The following is a 19,261-nucleotide window of genomic DNA, read 5'->3' on the forward strand; positions in this document are numbered from 1 at the left end:
GTATAGCCCGCTATGACATCCTCCAAGACGTGACATGTTGAATTTCTAACCTCTGTGACAGAATCTTTACCAAATTACAGATTCTAGCCGTAATATCCATGTATATCATTAATTTGCAATAAGAGAACTGATCTTAAAGGTTTTCAGTTATTACGAGATGTAAAGAAAAGTGAAATGAAACGACGTAAAAATCACGCCTTTTATTTTCATTGCATATATCATGGTTGCAATATTTTGATAATGTTATGTATATATAGTATGAGCATATTCGGCTCCCGAGCGAGTCTTACGGTTATGGAAGGAAGAGAGGAAGTGAAGTTTAGATGAAATATACTGGGAGGAGTTACTATGCAGGAGTTTGTGTATTAAGACAAGTATATGATATTCACGCCTCTTATCAGGTTTTAAGCAGTGCAGTGCTTGATAGTAAGGAGTAATATGCATATCATACCTTAGGTTAAAAATGAATCTAAGGCAACAATTCATAATACACTGCAGTTTATTAGTTTGTTCTTTAGTAGTGTCTACCAAGATTAAATCACAGTAGTCAAGGATAGGAAGAATTTGGGTCTGTGTTAATCTTTGCCGCATATTTAGTGGTATAATATCTTTATTTAATTTCAATGGGTGTAGAGTAGCAAACACCTTCTGACCTACGTTTTTGATATGTTCTGTCCAATTTAGAGTTTCAGTCATAGTCACCCCAAGATTTCTCACTGTTTTACTGTACGGGATTGTGCTATTATTTATTTGTAGAGGAGGAATGATCGAATCATTGATCTTGTGTAGGAGCTTCTGGGAACCAACGATGGTAGCTTGCGATTTTGATGGATTTATGAGAAGTCTGTTTGCGAGAGCATATTCACCGAGTTGTTTCATGTAATCATTTATGCATTTTACTGCGTTTAGTAATTTGCTTAAACTGCAATGGTAATATATTTGGAGATCATCAGCATATAGGTGATAACACGTTTTTAGAGAAGATGAAATGTCATTCATATACAATGTAAAAAGCAACGGCTCTAAAATACTACCTTGTGGCGTGCCAACTTTCCTTGTATGCAATTCTGAATTTCTTTCGCCATCTTTCAAATATGATGTAAAAAACTTCAGTACTAAAGGGTAAGATTCCATTTTCTTAATTAGTAGCTGAAAGTCTATTGTATAAAATGCACCACTGAAATCCAGTAACGTTAGTACTGTAACTTCTTGTTGTTCCATAGCTAGTCTGATGTCTTCTGTCATTTTAAGGAGAGCCGAGGCAGTGTTGTGCCCTTTCTTAAAGCCCGACTGTAATAGGTCAAGGAGAGAATAGTTATTTAAATATTTCAATACTTGCTAATACACTAGTCTTTCCAAAGTCTTAGAAAGTGCTGGAAGAATAGAAACTGGGCGATAGTCAGAGGTCAGTTTAGGATCGTTTATCTTGGGCACTGAGATGACATTAGCTTGTTTCCAGAGTGCAGGGAAAGTTCCATTTCTAAGACAGCAATTGAATATATGTGTGATAATCGGGAGAGTAGCGCCTATTATATTATGTATGAAATGCATAGGGATGTCACCTGCTCCTACTGCTTTAGATTTAATAGAATATAGTACTTTTTTATTTGATTGCTAGTGACCTCTTGGAATGAAAATTGAGGATGGTTAAGTGGAGGGATGGCTGATTGATTCGTATTTAATTCTGCCTGATTGATTGGTTTAAACACGATTCGTTCTTCAGAGAAATATGTAATAATCTCGTCTAGGGGAACAGTTGGTTCTCGTTGCTGTTGTTGGCCTTTTACAATACCAAGTGAGCATAGTTCTTTCCAGGAATTCCTTTCATTCAGTTTACGTGAAAGGACAGTGTAAGTATTTAAATTTCTGATTTCTTGCTTAATTCTGTTCCTAAGTAACCGATAGTTTTCAAAATCGTATTCGTTTTGGGTACGTTTGTATAATGTCCAATAACGGACCATTTATATTGGTATTATTATTATTACGTTTGTATCGTCGGATACATGAATCACGGCGAGCCATCAAATTCTTAATTTCATCATTTAACCATGGGCGGGGGGGCGACGACTCACTTTCACTTGTCGTTTGGGAGCGTGTTTGTCATATAGACTAATAATGAGGGAATTTAGTTTGTCTATTTTTGCGTCAATATAATCTAGTAGTAGAATATCATTCCAGGGTAGGCTGTAGGCGTCATACTTCAGGTGATCTAAATATCTAAATATACCTGTAAGTGGTGAACTTAGGTTTGTATTTGGGTATGCGAAGAGAATAGGATAAATAAACTAGGTTGTGTGTTGAGCTTCTTCTCTATTCTATTCTAAAATAAATTAAGGAATTTAATTCAAAAAAGTGTTATTTTAAACAGTAAATTCCATGAAAAGGTGTCAGTTCAAAAGCAAAATATTATGCAACAAAACTCTGATACTTCTCAGCAGCTTCTTCAATTGAAGTTCCAGAAGACACTGCTTCAGAATAGTTTAAGTATTTTTGCAGGACGATTTCCATAAAGGAACTAAACAGTGCTGATTTTAGACCTTGCTTATAGAGCAGTGATTCCCAACCTATTTCTGTACACACTTCATGATCCAATGTACTGAATTCTTGCAGCACATTACATACAAGTTGTCAACAATGTTGAAAACTCACGAGGGAACACATACACGTGTTACACTCGGATTCGGTTGAAATTTGGTAGGAATATTCGTGGTAGGCAGTAGAATGCTGAGGTGAAAACTGCATGTGCCCAGCGCAAGTTTAAACGCCAAGTGACGTCAGTCTTGTACATGTCGGCCTCAAGGAATTCTGCAGCTCACCACACTACATTTCTCTACCATGCTCGCATAGAGACTGTGTCCAGTTCGCTTGACTGACCTCTACTGACATCACAATTATCGAGATTGTTTGGGACTGTATATTCTTCACCGCACTTTCTCGGTAGTAATTCTAAAAATTGGAATATAAATACTCCTCACTGTGATGTAAAAATCCAGTCTGTGCTTAACATGGATAGTGATACCAAAAACTCTCTGGTGTCCTAGGTTGACATATTTGAACATTTTCAAATATCACCAAACTGAGCCAGGATCGAGCCTGCCAAGTTGGGGTCAGAAGACCAACACCTCAATTATCTGAGCCACTCAGCCCGGCTGTTTTCTTTCAATTTCTTCCTGTTCCCACACTCACCTGTTCTGTTTTTCCTGTTATGTGCTCCTCTCATTCCTATCTTTCTACATACAACTTAAATTCAATACTAAAAGACCTGCATAAAAAGGAGTTCAGAACAACATAATTATAGGTCAAAATTTAATGGATCAAATAACCAATACCACAAATAAATAGCTGGAAAAGTTATTAACAGGTGTCTGATGGCAGAAGGATCTTACCCGTTCATACTCCTCAGCTTCTGGAGGACACTCCTTGTTCTGATGGTGGTCTGTGGGATGGAGTAATTTCCAGGAATACAGTTCTGTTACTACACTGGTCCACTCTGACAAGAGCTGTAGACCTCTGAGAGCCAGGTCAGCAGTCTCCTTGTTCTCTGCATCACTGCGAGTCTCTTTGTATGTTGTGGTCACCTGGAACACCAAGACAGGTATCAGAAGCCAAAAGGAAAAACACATGCTTCAAGTATAGTACAGTATTTACATCCCATTAAGTGCTTGTTAAGTGCAAAAGATCGTATCTAGTGTTTCCTTATCCCTGTTGGACAGTCTTTATTTGTGTATTCAGCAGTACATTTTCTTGCTTAACACTTTCATTTTCCTTGTTCCCTGCAAAAACAACTTAACAAGGTTTCATTCACTGTACCAAGAGAAGATTTTGAAGGAGACAATAAAATTGTAGTAGCTAAATCAAGACTTTGTAATTAAAAGGAAAAGAGAAATAAAGGTATGGAAATCAAAGGAAAAGGAAGCACAAGAAAAGTTTGAAGAAAAACTGAAAAAGCAAATTCCTCAAAGAGAGGTCGGCGGTGTTGAAGAGGAATGGGCCAAGTTCAAACAAGGAATGGCGAAATGTGCAGAAGATACATGTGATAGAGCATCAGTGAAAAAGGAAAAGGAGACACCCTGGTGAAATAACAAAGTAAGGGATGCAGTGAAAGAAGAACAAAATGCATGGAGGAGCTGGATAGGAGGCAGAAAAACAGAGCGTATGCAAAAGTATCATGATGCAAAGAAACCATGTCAGAAGATTGTACAGGAAGAGAAACAGAAGTGCTGAGCAAACTTCACAGAAACCTTGAGAGAGGATGTTATAGGAAGTAAGAAAGTGTTGTATGTATTGATTAAAAGATAAGTAAACAGGAGAGAAGATACAAAATATTTAAGAACAGATACCGAACAAATTCTGACACAAAGAGGGGATATCCTTCAGTGATGGGAGGAGTATTTTGCTCAATCACTTAATATCACATTCAAAGAACTGGAGGAAGAGGAGGAACGTGAAGAAATTGTGGGAGAAAACCAAACTGAAGACATAACAATGTTGGAAATAGAAAGACCTAAAACAAGATGAAAAGTGGTAAAACATGAGGTGCAGATGAGGTGGCTACAGAGATGATAAAGGCAGCAGGACCAGTAGGGTTACATTGGATATATACATTATTTCAAGTGATATAGAAGAAAAAAAGAAGTACCAGATGATTGGAGGAAGGGTCTAATAATCCCAGTATTGAAGAAGGGTGATAAGAAAGAATGTAGCTACTATAGGGGAATCACCCTCATTTCATGTATGTTAAAGATCTTTGAGAGGATTTCAGAGGGAAGACTGAGCAGGAGTTGTATTAGCCAATTCCTCAATTGACATTATTTTACATGCACTTATCCACAAAATAACATATGGGACACATTCACTTAATACTAATTATTTTACTTTATAAACTTACCAGCGCTGTGGAGACCACACCAAAGCAGCACGTAATAAATATTTAATTAGGATAATAATCATAGTATATATATATATATATATATTTTTTGTGTGTGTGTGTATATTTCTTGAAATATATACTTAGGATGAAAGTAGAGAGGAAATGGAAGAGCAATATGGATTTAGAAGAGATAAATTTTTTTGATCTAATTTTTGCATTAAGGAACATAATGGAGAAAAGATGGGAGTTCAGGAGGGATTTAGTGATGACATGATAGACACTGAGAAGGCATATGACAGTGTACCACGGCAACTGGTCTTGAATGCAGTGGTGTAGTAAAAAAAGGAGAAGAAGAAGAAGAAGGTAGGCAGAGCAGAAGTACAAATGATAAAAAACCATGTATGAAAAGTATGTAAGAAGTGTGAAGACTAAGATAGGACAAACAAACTTGTTCAATGTAGAAACACGACTTCGACAAGGAAGTGCATTATCCCCTCTACTCTTCATCACAGTCATGGATAAAATCCACAAGAGTGGACAACAAAAACTGGGATGCAAGGAGACAAAGGCCTTACTCTTTGCAGATGATACAGTAATATGGGGAAAAGATGAAATGGAAGTACCTACAAGAACAAGTTACTGTATGGAATCAGGAGCCTATTCCACAAAAGTATGGTCTTGTACATTTCTGTTCCACAAAAGATTGAAAGTCTCTTGTATATTACCAGTGAATTGTTACAAGTTTTACAAGTGACGACATGTCAATAAACATACTACGTCATAGCATGGATCAGCTGTTTATCTTCGTATTCCATTCATTGATTTAGGTTATGCTTGCCTCATTTATCATAATATCATATTTTAAGGTAACCTATGCAGCAAAGATTCAAATAAATAATATTCCTCTGAATTTCTTAATGCTATGATGTTATTTTTCAGTTTATTTCCTTGATGATAGGAAATTACTCCGTTATTATCACCCACTCTGTTTTTCCGTGATCCTCACATATGTTCCACGATAGTCTGACATACCTTGGTCTGTCATTAGCAATCAGTTGCCGGAAAAAACAAGACAAAATAAATAGTTGGATGGAAATATTTGACATGGGAAAAGCTCATGGAGCTTTTGAGGGGAAAAGCTGGACGTATGTAAGAGATATTCTGCTCATTAATGATTCCAGAAATGTCCTTCTTGGAACATGTTTGTTCCGTATTTTCAGGCCAACGAACAATTTTAGGAAATTTTATATCATTTATTACAGCTAGCACAGAATGTATTGACCTACAGACCGAAGATTTTGCCATTCCATGCATATCTGCAATACCATGGTACTGATCACCATTTCCTAGCCAATGTAGTGTTTTTAGTAACTGTTGTTTAGCAGAGAGAGATTTATTTGTGCTCATAGGATGTTTTAACCTATGCCCAATATCTATCAAAAGTTCTTCCACTTGTATTGTGCTTAACCTAAAACGTTCATTGTATTGAAATACAGTGTTAAACTGGAAGTTTATTCTTTCCCTGTACAGACGGTAGTTTTCATTTTCATCACAATCACTTACACTACTGCTAGATCACATATTTATTAAAATGTATCTGAAATAAGCATATTTAAATAGCACTAGTACATTTACATATTAATGTCCTTTCACTGGTAGAGAACACTTCCAATTCACTAGTAAGTTACAAGTACTAGTACTTTCGTGGAACACACCCATAAAAATTCACTGGTAATTTGTAAGTATGGAGTAGTAAAGTACAACTGTAGAAAATTCTTTTGTGGAACAGAAAATCTGGTATTTGTACTAGTTACTAGAGAATTTACTTGTAAAGTACAAGACCATACTTTTGTGGAATAGCCCCAGGAGATAGAGGAATAGAGAATGAAAATAAATGTGGAGAATAGACAGTAGTGATGATTAGAGGTAACAGAAAGAAGAGAGAATATGAAGTAAATGGAAGACCATTAGAAGTTGTGAAAAGCTTCAAATATTTGGGGAATATACTTGCAGAAGATGGGAAAATAAATGAAGAAATTGGAAAATCAAATCCAACAAGCCAATGGGTTTGATCACGGGGTGAGAGGTATAGTGTGGAACCGGGACATTCCAGAGAAATGCAAGAAAATTCTGTACTCAATATATTACACACCAATTTTGACATACACGGCAGACACATGGACAACAACAAAATTATGAAAGACAGAATCCAAGCAGCCGATTTGAAATTCATTAGAGGAATAACTGGGAAGGCACAAAGGCATAAGATCAGAAATGTAGAAATCAGAGAGATTGGATTCTGTAAACTGCAAGACAAGCTCTAGACCAGTAACCTGAAGTGGTATGAACATATGATGAGAATGGAAGAAAATAGCGGAGAGAGAGAGAGAGAGAGAGAGAGAGAGAGAGAGAGAGAGAGAGAGAGAGAGAGAGAGAGAGAGAGAGAGAGAGAGAGAGAGAGAGAGAGAGAGAGAGAGAGAGAGAGAGAGAGAGAGAGAGAGAGAGAGAGAGAGAGAGAGAGAGAGAGAGAGAGAGAGAGAGAGAGAGAGAGAGAGAGAGAGAGAGAGAGAGAGAGACAGAGAGACAGAGGAGAGAGAGAGAGAGAGAGAGAGAGAGTGAGAGAGAGAGAGAGAGAGAGAGAGAGAGAGAGAGAGAGAGAGAGAGAGAGAGAGAGAGAGAGAGAGAGAGAGAGAGAGAGAGAGAGAGAGAGAGAGAGAGAGAGAGAGAGAGAGAGAGAGAGAGAGAGAGAGAGAGAGAGAGAGAGAGAGAGAGAGAGAGAGAGAGAGAGAGAGAGAGAGAGAGAGAGAGAGCCAGAGAGTGAGAGTCGTGAGAGAGTGAGAGTGTGTGGGGGTGTGTGTGTGTGAGCCCCCTTCAGTATCGATAAATATCCACATGCAGTATGAAAGAAGAGAAAGCATGAGATGAGAAATATAGTTTATTTGGCCAAGGTTATTTATGACACTCATATATTGGTAATCGGACTCCATAATATTTGGCTAGTACCTCTCAAAAGTAACCAGGTTTGAAGTAATCATCATTTAACACATTTACCACGCCAGGTAAGGCATGGCTGATTGAACCTCTCTCCTCAAGAATGCCTCTCTCTACCATTAATCTTTAATGTTCAGTTACTATTCTCTCTCCACATCTTCTCACAGTCAGTCTAGTCACATATTTCTATTATGCAATTAACTCTCAATGGAGTCAGATTACCAATATTCGAGTTGTCAGAAATAACCTTTGCTCCATACCTCATTCAATCATATGCCCACTATATATATATCTTCATTTCAACATGCAGCACTGACTGTCCTCTTATTAAACAAAATAGAAAAAGAGAATGATAGACACAAAGGAAAGTGAAACTTGTTCTCACCTCATTGCTATACCGGGCCAGTTCACTGATATACTTGACGTGGTCTTCTCGGATCTGTGGTAGGTGAACCATCAGGTCGGCTTGAGGACTAATGTTGTTTGAACTTGACAGTGGCCACTTGGAGGGATCAAAATGTTTACTTCTTTTGATGTAGTTGAATGGGGCAATCTGCATGTCTCCAAACAAGGGTACAACTTCCAAGTTCTAGAATTATAAGAAGTTTGAGAATAATATTCAAAGTTCTTTCCAAAATGTTACATAAAGTTTGTGTGATGAGAGAAAATTTGAGAGTAATATTGCAAGTTCTCTCCAAAATGTTATTTAAAGTTTGGGTTATGAAAGGAAAGTTTGGAAAGCATAAGTATTGCATTTCAATTAATCTTCTTCTACACCCACCAAATAAAACTACCACTAAAAGAAGTGTATTAATCCCCAGTTGGTTGCGCATTGGTCCCTTCACTACAGTTTTCCTTCATCCAATGATAACACTGGTTAAAGTCTCCAAAAGTGTTGTTTCCCCAATGTAGCTTCTGTTCCTTCGTTAAACTGTAAATTATAGTCAATATTATTTATATTTGTTTTATTGAGTGAAGTGTTGATAAACACATGGTTGGTCATTTAGACCTTGGCATGCCTTGTAAAGAAGGTGAGATTTTTGCAGTGATGGGGTGCATTCTGCATTTCCGAGTTATACATTGTAGACATACTTTATAGTTGGCGGACTTCCCTCGAATTTACGAACCCTTAACGAGAGATCCTTGATAAAGACAAAAATTACTGGACATGATGCAAGGGGAAGAAGATATTTTTCAATAATGTGATCCTAACACGGACACCAAGAATGAATTTTCTGACAAGGAAGCTAACTTTGGGAGTGATTTATCAGATACCGATGGCACTTTCATTTAAGGAAAGGATAATACGACAATCTGGACAAATTTACACACAATTATTTGATCAACATGTTCTAGTTTACTACGCACACAAGAGGAGGGGGTGTTAACAAATCGCAAGAGAACGTCGTGACACTGTTTGAAACAGTTTGTACTTCGTTTTGTTTTTCAATCCTCTCTATGACTTACAAGGCTCTATTAACCATGTATACGATGTAGCCAGCAATTTTGACACAATAACCAAGGGCAGAAGAAAGACCAACACGCAACCACTAGCGTTACAGTATTAGCACGTCTCACTACAGGTTAATGTTCCAGGTTCAACCACACTAGAAGGAGTTGTCCTTGGTCTGCTACTTAAGCTCCAGGCAATGCCAGAATGGCACCCAACAAACAGGTCAGGTCCATCCCTTCCTAATATTAGTCACAATTAAGTAAAAATACATAAACACACAACATCTACACAAGACAGATTTCAAATTAATGATCCAAGTACTTGGGGCTGTTGGCCACTATGTCCTAAGCACATTACAGAAAGCAACAGCATATTTCCTTCTTTCTTCTCCCAGGCTGACACGATATATGGATTTAATACTTGTCGACATTCCCCTTAAGTCATATTGGGTGTAAAAGGAAGACTATCTTAAAATGAAAATAAAATGTGCCTGTAAACACAATAGTGTGAGAACTGGACAAAATGGGAAAAATCTTATAAAAGATAACAGATCAGCAGAGTACTGTGACAGAGTTGTGTACTTCGGATTAACCATTATAACAAACTCGCCAGTCAATCTCAAACTTCTAGGATCCCCATCTGCATCAGTTCCAAAAATTTACTATGTTCGCTTTACCGTATGCTCTACAGAACTATATTCTATGCTATCCCGCCAGCTACTACATCTTACGACATGATTATCCTCACTTGTTATCTCTAGAACTATATAGATGTTTTCTCTTATGTGTTCTATGTTCCTGGGTCATCTGACCCTAGTTGTAAAACTTTTGCTGATGCAACGCATTCTGATTTGCCCCTCACTTTGTGTCTCACCCTTACTCCTACAAATCTTGAGAAGGCTTTGATCATCTCGTTCATCACCGTGTGTTACTGTGGACAGAGATGTCATCAGTATTCGGTTAAGGTAGGACTCCGTTCTAGAACTTTTCAAGTTTCTTTCTTTGGGGACAGTCACTACCTGTCCCTATGGGGAGCGTGCAAGTGACTACTAGCGCTAAAGGTGGCAGGTATAATTTTTTCTGCATCCTCCCATGTTGGAATGTTCCATTTAAATGGTTCATACTGAGACAGCCACTTTTTCAGGTACTGTATTGCTGAGCTATAAAAAGTTTCAGCTTCCTTCTCAAAATTATCATACTCTGCACTGTAACCTTCCTCCCTTTTCTTTTCAAGAATCTCTTTCACTTTAAGAGACTTCGATTTATGACTATGTCTCTCCTGTAGTTTTTCTACTGTAGATTCTAATATACACTAGTGTCCAATAATCACTAAACGAGGCCATACCGCCTGATAGCAATGTCAGACGGATTGCTGAACAAACGAAGCTGAATCACACACCATATGTCACACAACTTGTCCAAAAAAAACAGTGTCAGAAAGGTTCTGATAGCTAAGGTACACCTTTGACAACAACTAACAAAACTTGGCAAAGTCTTCCATAACAAAATATGCTGTTATAGGGTGTATGGTTACCCCTAGCGGCCACACATGCTTCGCAGCGACGTGGCATGCTCTCTATCAGATGGTCCAAGAGCTCTTGTGGCAGTCGATCCCATTCCTCGGAAAGGGCAATGCGAAGGTCTTGGAGGGTCCTTGGTGGAGGCTGACGGGATGCAATTCTCCTCCGCAATGCATCTCAGGCATGTTCTATAGGATTCAGATCTGCAGACGTCGCTGGCCAGACCATGCGATGAATGACTTCCCCAGCCAGAAATTCATCCACCACAGCAGCGCGGTGCGGTAGGGCATTATCGTCCATTAAGAGAAAGTCTGGATCAACCGCACCTCTGAAGAGTCGAACATGTGGTCTCAGTACATCATCCCTGTATCTCCGAGCATTAGCAGTGTTCCTCAGAACACCTATGAAGTTGTGCAGGTCTGTACGGCCATTCAACATGATGCCGCCCCACACCATGACGCCACCACCACCACACTGGCCCCGTTAGACGATGTTCTTGTGGTTGTATTGGCTCTCCAGATTAATGTGCAACGTGAATCGTTCTGCAAACTGAAGCAGGATTCATCTGTGAAGAGCACATGCTTCTATTCATTCATGGTCCAGTTTTGATGTTGACGGCTCCATAGTAAACGGGCCCGCCTCTGTGCTGGAGTGAGCGGGACACACACCGCTGGATTTCGGGCAAACAGACCTGCTGTTCTGAGGCTCCGATACACAGTTTACCGAGAAACGGTAACCCCTGAGACGGCTGCAAACTCCGCCGACAATTGTCTTGGAGATGCACTCTGATTTTGTCGGGCGGTTAAGGCCAGATATCGGTCCTACTGTGGGGTGGTTACCCTTGGTCAAGCTGGTACTGGCCTACGACTAACATCTCCTGTGTCTCTAAATTACCTCCAAAGCCTGGAAATGACACTTTGTGGTGCATCAAGGATATGGCGACTTTGGGCTGTGTCTGGCCTGCTTCCAGGTGGCTGAGTATTCTACCCTGCAAAACGGGGTCCAAATGGCATTGTTGTGCCATTATGTTCACAAGTTCACCATGAGGCTACACTCCGCACACTATAATAGGGCAAACACTACTGAGGGAATATGGGGCGCAGGCACTGGCTGAGTTTACCTTGCGGTTACGCCGCTAGTCAAAGCAGGGAACACTCCTTTCCTATAAACAGTGAACAGGTAAGGTTGGTAGGTGCATATGTCGTGCGATTTGCGGTCTATTTCCTGTTGCCCTGCTTACTTGTAACTTATACTTAACTTTTGGACACTAGTGTAGAAACAGTTTCAGCAAAACAATTTTATTACTTCTCTAATTCAAGGATGTTGACATTAAATATGGACATCAGAGAATGCACAAATAATAATCTCACTTCACTCATCTCATCTTCAAAAAATCTGTTGATAATGATGGGGATAGAGTTCTGAGAACAGAAGTAAGACTTCAAAGAAGGGAACATGTGAATCAGTCTTGCAACACATGGAAACAAGGAAAGCTACCTAGTTTTTTAATGATACAGGAGCTTCTTTTATGTATTGTCTACAAATTCACAAAAATGTTTTAAAACTCCTCAGTATAAAGAGTATATATAGCACAGTAATTAATCTTTTTTTTTTTTTAAATGGAATCAATATCAGTAAGCAAACCTACATCGAGGGTATATTGAACAGAATTATGGAGCACATGGGCAGGACAACCCATTCCAACCAACTTTGCATTTAGGTACCGTTTAAGGTGATTAAAACCATTACTTCCTGAACTACTCTTAATCTCACCAAAATTTGTGTTGGCATTGTCTCCTGAAAAAGCCACCACTTTCTTTTCTAACACAAGTTTCTGTAGAGTGACTTTTACGTAATTAGCTATTGTTTATCGCACGCGACATGGCAAAGAGTGTTCATTTAGCTGACGATGATATCACTGAATATCTTGATAATTATGCACCTAATTACCTAAGAAGACTATTTCAATAATGAACTAACAAGTAAACTAAATATATTGCCTATGATACAGCCTAATTTCACTATATAATCACGAATGAAAACAGAGAGAAATGAACGCAAGTTTGCCGCCAACCACGATGTAAACAAGATACGGAACTCCAGTGAGCACGTTTCAGACCTCAAGAATAACGATAAATACGGTTAGCCGGCAGTTCCCGCAGAGTATAACGTGAGATAAAACTGTACTCTTCTTATTCCGTGCAAGAAAAATGCTATTTGGTGCATAAATAATGAAATAATTATAATAAAGGCGGGTAACGACGGATCGTTACCCTGACAGTTTTCGCAGGACCCGTAGGTACCGATAGATTGTTACATTGAAAGCCAAAGGGTTAAATATTTACCCTGTATAAGCTTTGTACCAACGCTGTTCCTTCACGTATTTTGGCTTACATTATTGTAAATATTTCTGTGCCCCATTGGATCAATTACAAGGACTACACTCGGCTAGAAATAGCCACACAAAATTATTATAATTATGTGTTTTTGCCCCTCCTACCCTTTGTCATTTCCTTCTCCATCTCACTCTTTACATTTCACTCTTTGTATCGTCACATGCAGGGATGCCATATTTTGTTTTCCACAAACCGGACCACTTTGAATTCTCAAATGTAAGGACTAATCACCATCATTACATTATCATCAGTTGAAATATTTAATTTCAAATAAACACTCTAACTCAACTAATACCAAAGATTATAACCTAATACCGGTTTCAGGAAGATAAGCAAACTTCGTAACTAAATCGTGGTTCTCGGGTATTTTAAAATTGATGAGAATTTGTTTAGGTACTTTTCTTGAAGTAGACTTTTTCCCAGATCCTCAATTCCGAAGGCCTAGTTGAATGCTTAATCAATTAAGTTTCCGGCTTTCAAAAATGGTCCAGAGATAAAACATGGGCGATAACAAGTGATTTTTCAACCTCCCCATTAATAATCACTTCACTGTGTTAAACTTGTAAAATAGTTTCTTTGATTACCATCAGTTTCAAGTTTTTAACTAGTATGGGTAGCCTCACTCTTCTTACAGGACCAGGTATATTTCTCACTGGAATTAACTTTCCTAAGCACATTTGTGTTTGTTTTGATTTCCTCACAAAATTCCCTGCAGGTAAAATTGAAATTTTATTTACAGTAAAGCAAGGCTCGAACTGTGTTTGTGTCCAGTCTGACTGTACCGGTTTGGAAGCTCTGTCCCGGTGTCCCACCTGGTTCATAGTTTGTCCCGGTTTTTATGAAAACTGCTGCTCGAAAATCATACTGTTTCGTTCTTTGTAAGTGATATTGTGGTGTTGATGTATTTTCTTAACACGTTCACTTAACATTGACTACCTAAAATCGATATGATTATGTGTTGTTCCATGTGCACTACTAATGACCAAGAAGGCAGTGATTCTTTACACCATATACATCATTTAGCTGTGGGTAAACATAATCAATGTAACGATGCAAGTAACCCGCTACTTGGTTATCGCTGTCTCTGTTGTTGGGCTACTTGAAGACAAATGGATCAAAATATTCAAACACCTCGATGAGTAGAATATTCTGATTCACAATTTGACAATTGGGCTTCAGTGAGAATTGATGGTAGAATGAGTTCTTGGTTCAGGGTACTTACAGGGGTTAGACAAGGCTGTAATCTTTCACCTTTGCTGTTCGTAGTTTACATGGATCATCTGCTGAAAGGTATAAAATGGCAGGGAGGGATTCAGTTAGGTGGAAATGTAGTAAGCAATCTGGCCTATGCTGACGACTTGGTCTTAATGGCAGATTGTGCCAAAAGCCTGCAGTCTAATATCTTGGAACTCGAAAATAGGTGCAATGAGTATGGTATGAAAATTAGCCTCTCGAAGATTAAATTGATGTCAGTAGGTAAGAAATTCAACAGAATTGAATGTCAGATTGGTGATACAAAGCTAGAACAGGTCGATAATTTCAAGTATTTAGGTTGTGTGTTCTCCCAGGATGGAAAAATAGTAAGTGAGATTGAATCAAGGTGTCGTAAAGCTAATGCAGTGAGCTCACAGTTGCGATGAACAGTATTCTGTAAGAAGGAAGTGAGCTCCCAGGCGAAACTATCTTTACATCGGTCTGTTTTCAGACCAACTTTGCTTTACGGGAGCGAAAGCTGGGTGGACTCAGCATATCTTATTCATAAATTAGAAATAACAGACAAGAAAGTAGCAGGAGTAATTGCTGGTACAAACAGGTGGGAACAATGGCAGGAGGGTACTCGGAATGAAGCGATAAAGGCTAATTTAGGAATGATCTTGATGGCTGAAGCTGTACGCATAAACCGGCTTCGGTGGTGGGGTCATGTGAGGCGAATGGAGGAGGATAGGTCACCTAGGAGAATAATGAACTCTGCTATGGAGGGTAAGAGAAGTAGAAGTAGACCAAGACGACGATGGTTAGACTCTGTCTCTAACGATTTAAAGATAAGAGGTATAGAACTAAATGAGGCCACAACACTAGTTGCAAATCGAGGATTGTGGCGACGTTTAGTAAATTCATAGAGGCTTGCAGACTGAACGCTGAAAGGCATAACAGTCTATAATGATTATATATGTATGTATGTATGGATAATTTTCTGTTGTATAAGTGCTCTGGATTTTTGTCAATGGCATATTCTTCCAGTACGTCAAAGAGCGTCTGTCTGTCTATGGAGTCATACGCTTTTTTAAAGTCTACAAATGTAACTACAGTGTTTCTTGTTTGTCTGACTTTCAAAAGTGTTGTCTAGTTCCAGATCTGTTTGATGCACGATCTCCCTTTTCTGAAGCCTCTCTGGTATTCCCCTATTTGTGGATCTGATTGTGATTCTAGCCGGTTAAATAGCACCTTAGAGAAAATTTTGTATGCAACTGGTACTAGCGAAATACCTCTGTAATTATTTGGATCTCACTTATCACCCTTTTTATGTAATGGATGGATTAATGCACTTTTCCATTTCTCTGGCACTTTCTCTGTGATCCAACCTTCTGTGATAATCTTATGGATTTTTTTTGGTGATGTTTTCATCTCGGAGCTTCCAGATCTCGGCTATATCATCATCCTCTCCTGCTGCTCCGTTATTTTTCATTTGTTTTATTTCTCTATCTCTTCTATTGTGGGTGGATTAGACTCGGGGTTGGATGTAGCTTTTTGGAATGTTAGTTTTTCTGTGTGTTTCTTGCAATTAAGAAGTTTATCAAAGTAATGTTTGAGAATTTTAAAGTTTTCTTTCATGTTTGTTTCCAGGGATCCATCTGTTCTTCGGAAGCAGAGGCTAGGAGGTTAATAGCCCTTAATATTTTCTATGAAAGTTGTGTAAAAATTTGTGTTATTTCTCTTGAAATCTTCCTCAATTTCTTTTAGCCTGTTATTGTCATATACTCGTTTTTCTCTTCTGATTTCCTTCGATGATTGTTTCTGAACTAAGTGAAGTTCCTTCCATGTTTCTGATGTTCTGTTACTGCTGAACTTCTCCCATGTTTGTTTTTTCTCTCAATGGCTTGATCACAAATTATGTTCCACCATCTATGTTTTCGTTTTCTAGGTTGCCCCCAACACATTGCCTTCTGAACTGTCTTCGCAAGAACTGTCCAAGTGTTTGTGGAATATCTACGAATTTCTTCAACGATTTTATCCCTGTTTATCCGGATCAGGTTTGACTATTTTGTTTTGCACTGTCTTTTTCTGTCTTGGGATTGGCCTAATCTTAACTTGTAGTAAATAATGATCAGACTCGAAGAATCCTTTATGCATTCTGACATTTAAAATTTCCTGCGTATTTTTCTTAGAAATGGCCACATGATCAATCGGGAATTCTCCCCACACTGTGTTGGGTGCTTTCCATGTTGTAAGTTTTCGTCTTGGCTTTTGAAATTGCATTGACATAATTTTGAGGTTAAAATTTTGACAATATGTTATGAGGTGTTCCCTATTTTTGTTTGTGCGAATGTGTCCCGAGTACGAGCCTTTTATTTGTCTGTATTTTCTTTCCTTACCTAATTGCGCATTGAAGTCTCTCATTAAGATTTTCACATGTCTTTCTGGTACGTTGTTGGTTACTTCTTCCATGTCTTCCCAGAAGTCTTAAATTTCTTGTGGCTTCCTTCTGTTATGGTCATTTGTAGGTGCATGTGCAATGATAAATGTGTATGCTTTATTACCTGATTTGAAGGAGAGTGTGGAAATACGTTCTGATATAGAATTGGAGTCTATGATGTTATCCACAACTGATTTGTGTACTGCAAATCCTGTACTAAACAATAATGGTGTCCCTGACAGCAGGTAAATCCTGTAATTTTCTGTGTCGAAATGGTTTTCATCTATGAAGCACGTCTCTTGAATGGCAAGAATTTTGATGTCAAATTTTTCTAGCATGTCTGTGAGTTGTTTTAGTTTTCCAAGTTTGAAGAGCGTGTTTGCATTGAGAGTGCCAATGTAGTGTTTGTGAGGAGATTTTGAGAAGCTCACACTCTTCTTCTCATAATGTTCCTGGTCCCCCAGAATCCGATGACCAGGAAAGTCCAGTGCGTTGACTGGGGCCTGAGGTAGCAGATTTCTTTCCTTTTGTTCCATCATGATTACTTCAAGTTGAAGTTGGCTGTGGTGATCTTTAAAAGATCATGGTAATTACAGACTTCATTGTTGAGATCAAGCCATATTTCACAAGGTGAACAGACGCAGACCACTAGTCGCCAGATACCAGAATGGACACTAGTGGATTTCTTGATGTTGTGTGTTTGGTCCGCGAGAGCTACTGTATTTTGTTTCGATCAAGTATGCTGGCAAGCCGTTGAGGACCCCCCTATCCGCCACCTGGGATGCGCCACATCGTAGTATCACCTCTCCTCCTGCTATGACACCGTAGTAGGCTCGCAGATTTCATATTATTATTATTAAACTTACCTTATAACCTCTGTTTTTGTATTATATGATTCATTTACTTATTTTGTAACCAAATATGATGTCATCTTGATGAATGTTTTATCAATTATTGTTTCCAAACTGGCTGTGCTGGTGGTGTAAAGTGATTTGGTGACATGTTCTTCCTAGACTTGTAAATTGCCATCAACTTCTTTTGGTAGTTTGCCACACAAATTAAGAAGTGATTTTTATGTCCCTCTTGTTGGCTACATTTCCAATAAAATCATCGGAGCCAAAATGCCTTCAAACCAGTTTGTTTTTAGCTTTTTATTTTTTCTACAAACAGTGTAAGAGTTGTAAATATTAATGCGAACAGATGCTTCTTGCAGCCACCCCTAACTTAGAGAACAGATGCTGCCTGTTGACTTTTCCTCCACTGGAGAACCAGTACCCAACTACAGGGGTTCTCTGTCCGAAACTGTTAGGCCCTTTAGAAAGTTATTTACCGCTGCCCAACATTTGACACTGAGTTTCTGGCTGTATGGTCTACTCTATCCCATGGAGGTAACCCTGCATTCAACAGCCATTATAATCATCAATTCTCTGCTCCAGCAAGTCGAGTGTGGGTGTTTACGAGCGCCTTACAATACGTCCTGTCCTTCCACAGCTAATGTCCTGCTTTTTGCTGCCACTGTCACCATAAGACTTATCTGTGTTGGTGTGACGTAAAGCAAATTGTAAAAGGAGGTTTAGAAGGTCTTTAATTTCCCCACAATTCATGAGCCTTAAAATTCTATTGTGGATGCACTCATTTTTCTTTCTACTTATAGGAACTCTCTATCTCCCCTGTGGGTGGAGTCAGCATCAAGTCCATAAATTCGAAGGACAATATTGCAAAAACAACGTTCATGGACGTTAACACTTGGCATAAGTAAAAGTTCCTCTAGTTAGTGATAATCTATGAAAATGAAAACCCACAGCCTGTTCCCAGCCATTTGATCGGGTCAGGAATGGAATAAATGAAGCAATGGCAATGTCTGAAAAAATTTGCTTTTACCAACCATCAGGAGGTCTCCGTTTGGGTATTTTACCAACAACATGCCTTTCTTTCGAATTTTCTTCTTATCTCGCAGCTTTATTTACGGTTTTTGTAATTCTGCGTTCTTCAAGAAATATATAGATTCTGCCAATCTTTCTCCTTAAATGAACTGAATTTCTCTTAAAAGTCTTGAAATGCTGTACGCGATAAATAGCTCTAGATCAATACGACCGTTGCTCAAGTTTTGCTCTATCAATTTTCAATCTTTTAATAGTAGCGTTCTAACAATTCTGAACTCTTGTGTTAGTCACTGCCGCCTTGATCTTTTCTGCCTCGATCACGCCATATATTGTATTTCACTGACATAGATGACTAAGTTTATACACCGCATTTAACTTATCTTGGCAATTGCATCCATTTTAGTTCCAATAAACCATCAATTTCAGACAGTGAAATGGCACACAATGTAGGCCCATTCCAAATTATAGCACCACAATCACACCACAAAAAGTGATTGGCTCAATAAAACCCATCA

At 38.6% G+C, this 19,261-nt stretch overlaps 1 protein-coding gene across 1 annotated transcript in view; it reads right to left on the reverse strand.

The window, feature by feature from the left end:
* Nucleotides 1–19,261, reverse strand: part of Cyfip (Cytoplasmic FMR1-interacting protein Sra-1) — a 314,228-nt gene that overhangs the window by 225,672 nt on the left and 69,295 nt on the right. The window contains exons 6-7 of the mRNA XM_067142996.2: nucleotides 8,247–8,450; nucleotides 3,387–3,578 (exon numbers count right to left, since the gene is read on the reverse strand). Coding sequence (XP_066999097.1) covers nucleotides 3,387–3,578; nucleotides 8,247–8,450 — 396 coding nt within the window. The remainder of the gene's footprint in view (nucleotides 1–3,386; nucleotides 3,579–8,246; nucleotides 8,451–19,261) is intronic.

The sequence above is a fragment of the Anabrus simplex genome, chromosome 3, assembly GCF_040414725.1.
Source record: "Anabrus simplex isolate iqAnaSimp1 chromosome 3, ASM4041472v1, whole genome shotgun sequence".
Classification (NCBI taxonomy): domain Eukaryota; kingdom Metazoa; phylum Arthropoda; class Insecta; order Orthoptera; family Tettigoniidae; genus Anabrus; species Anabrus simplex.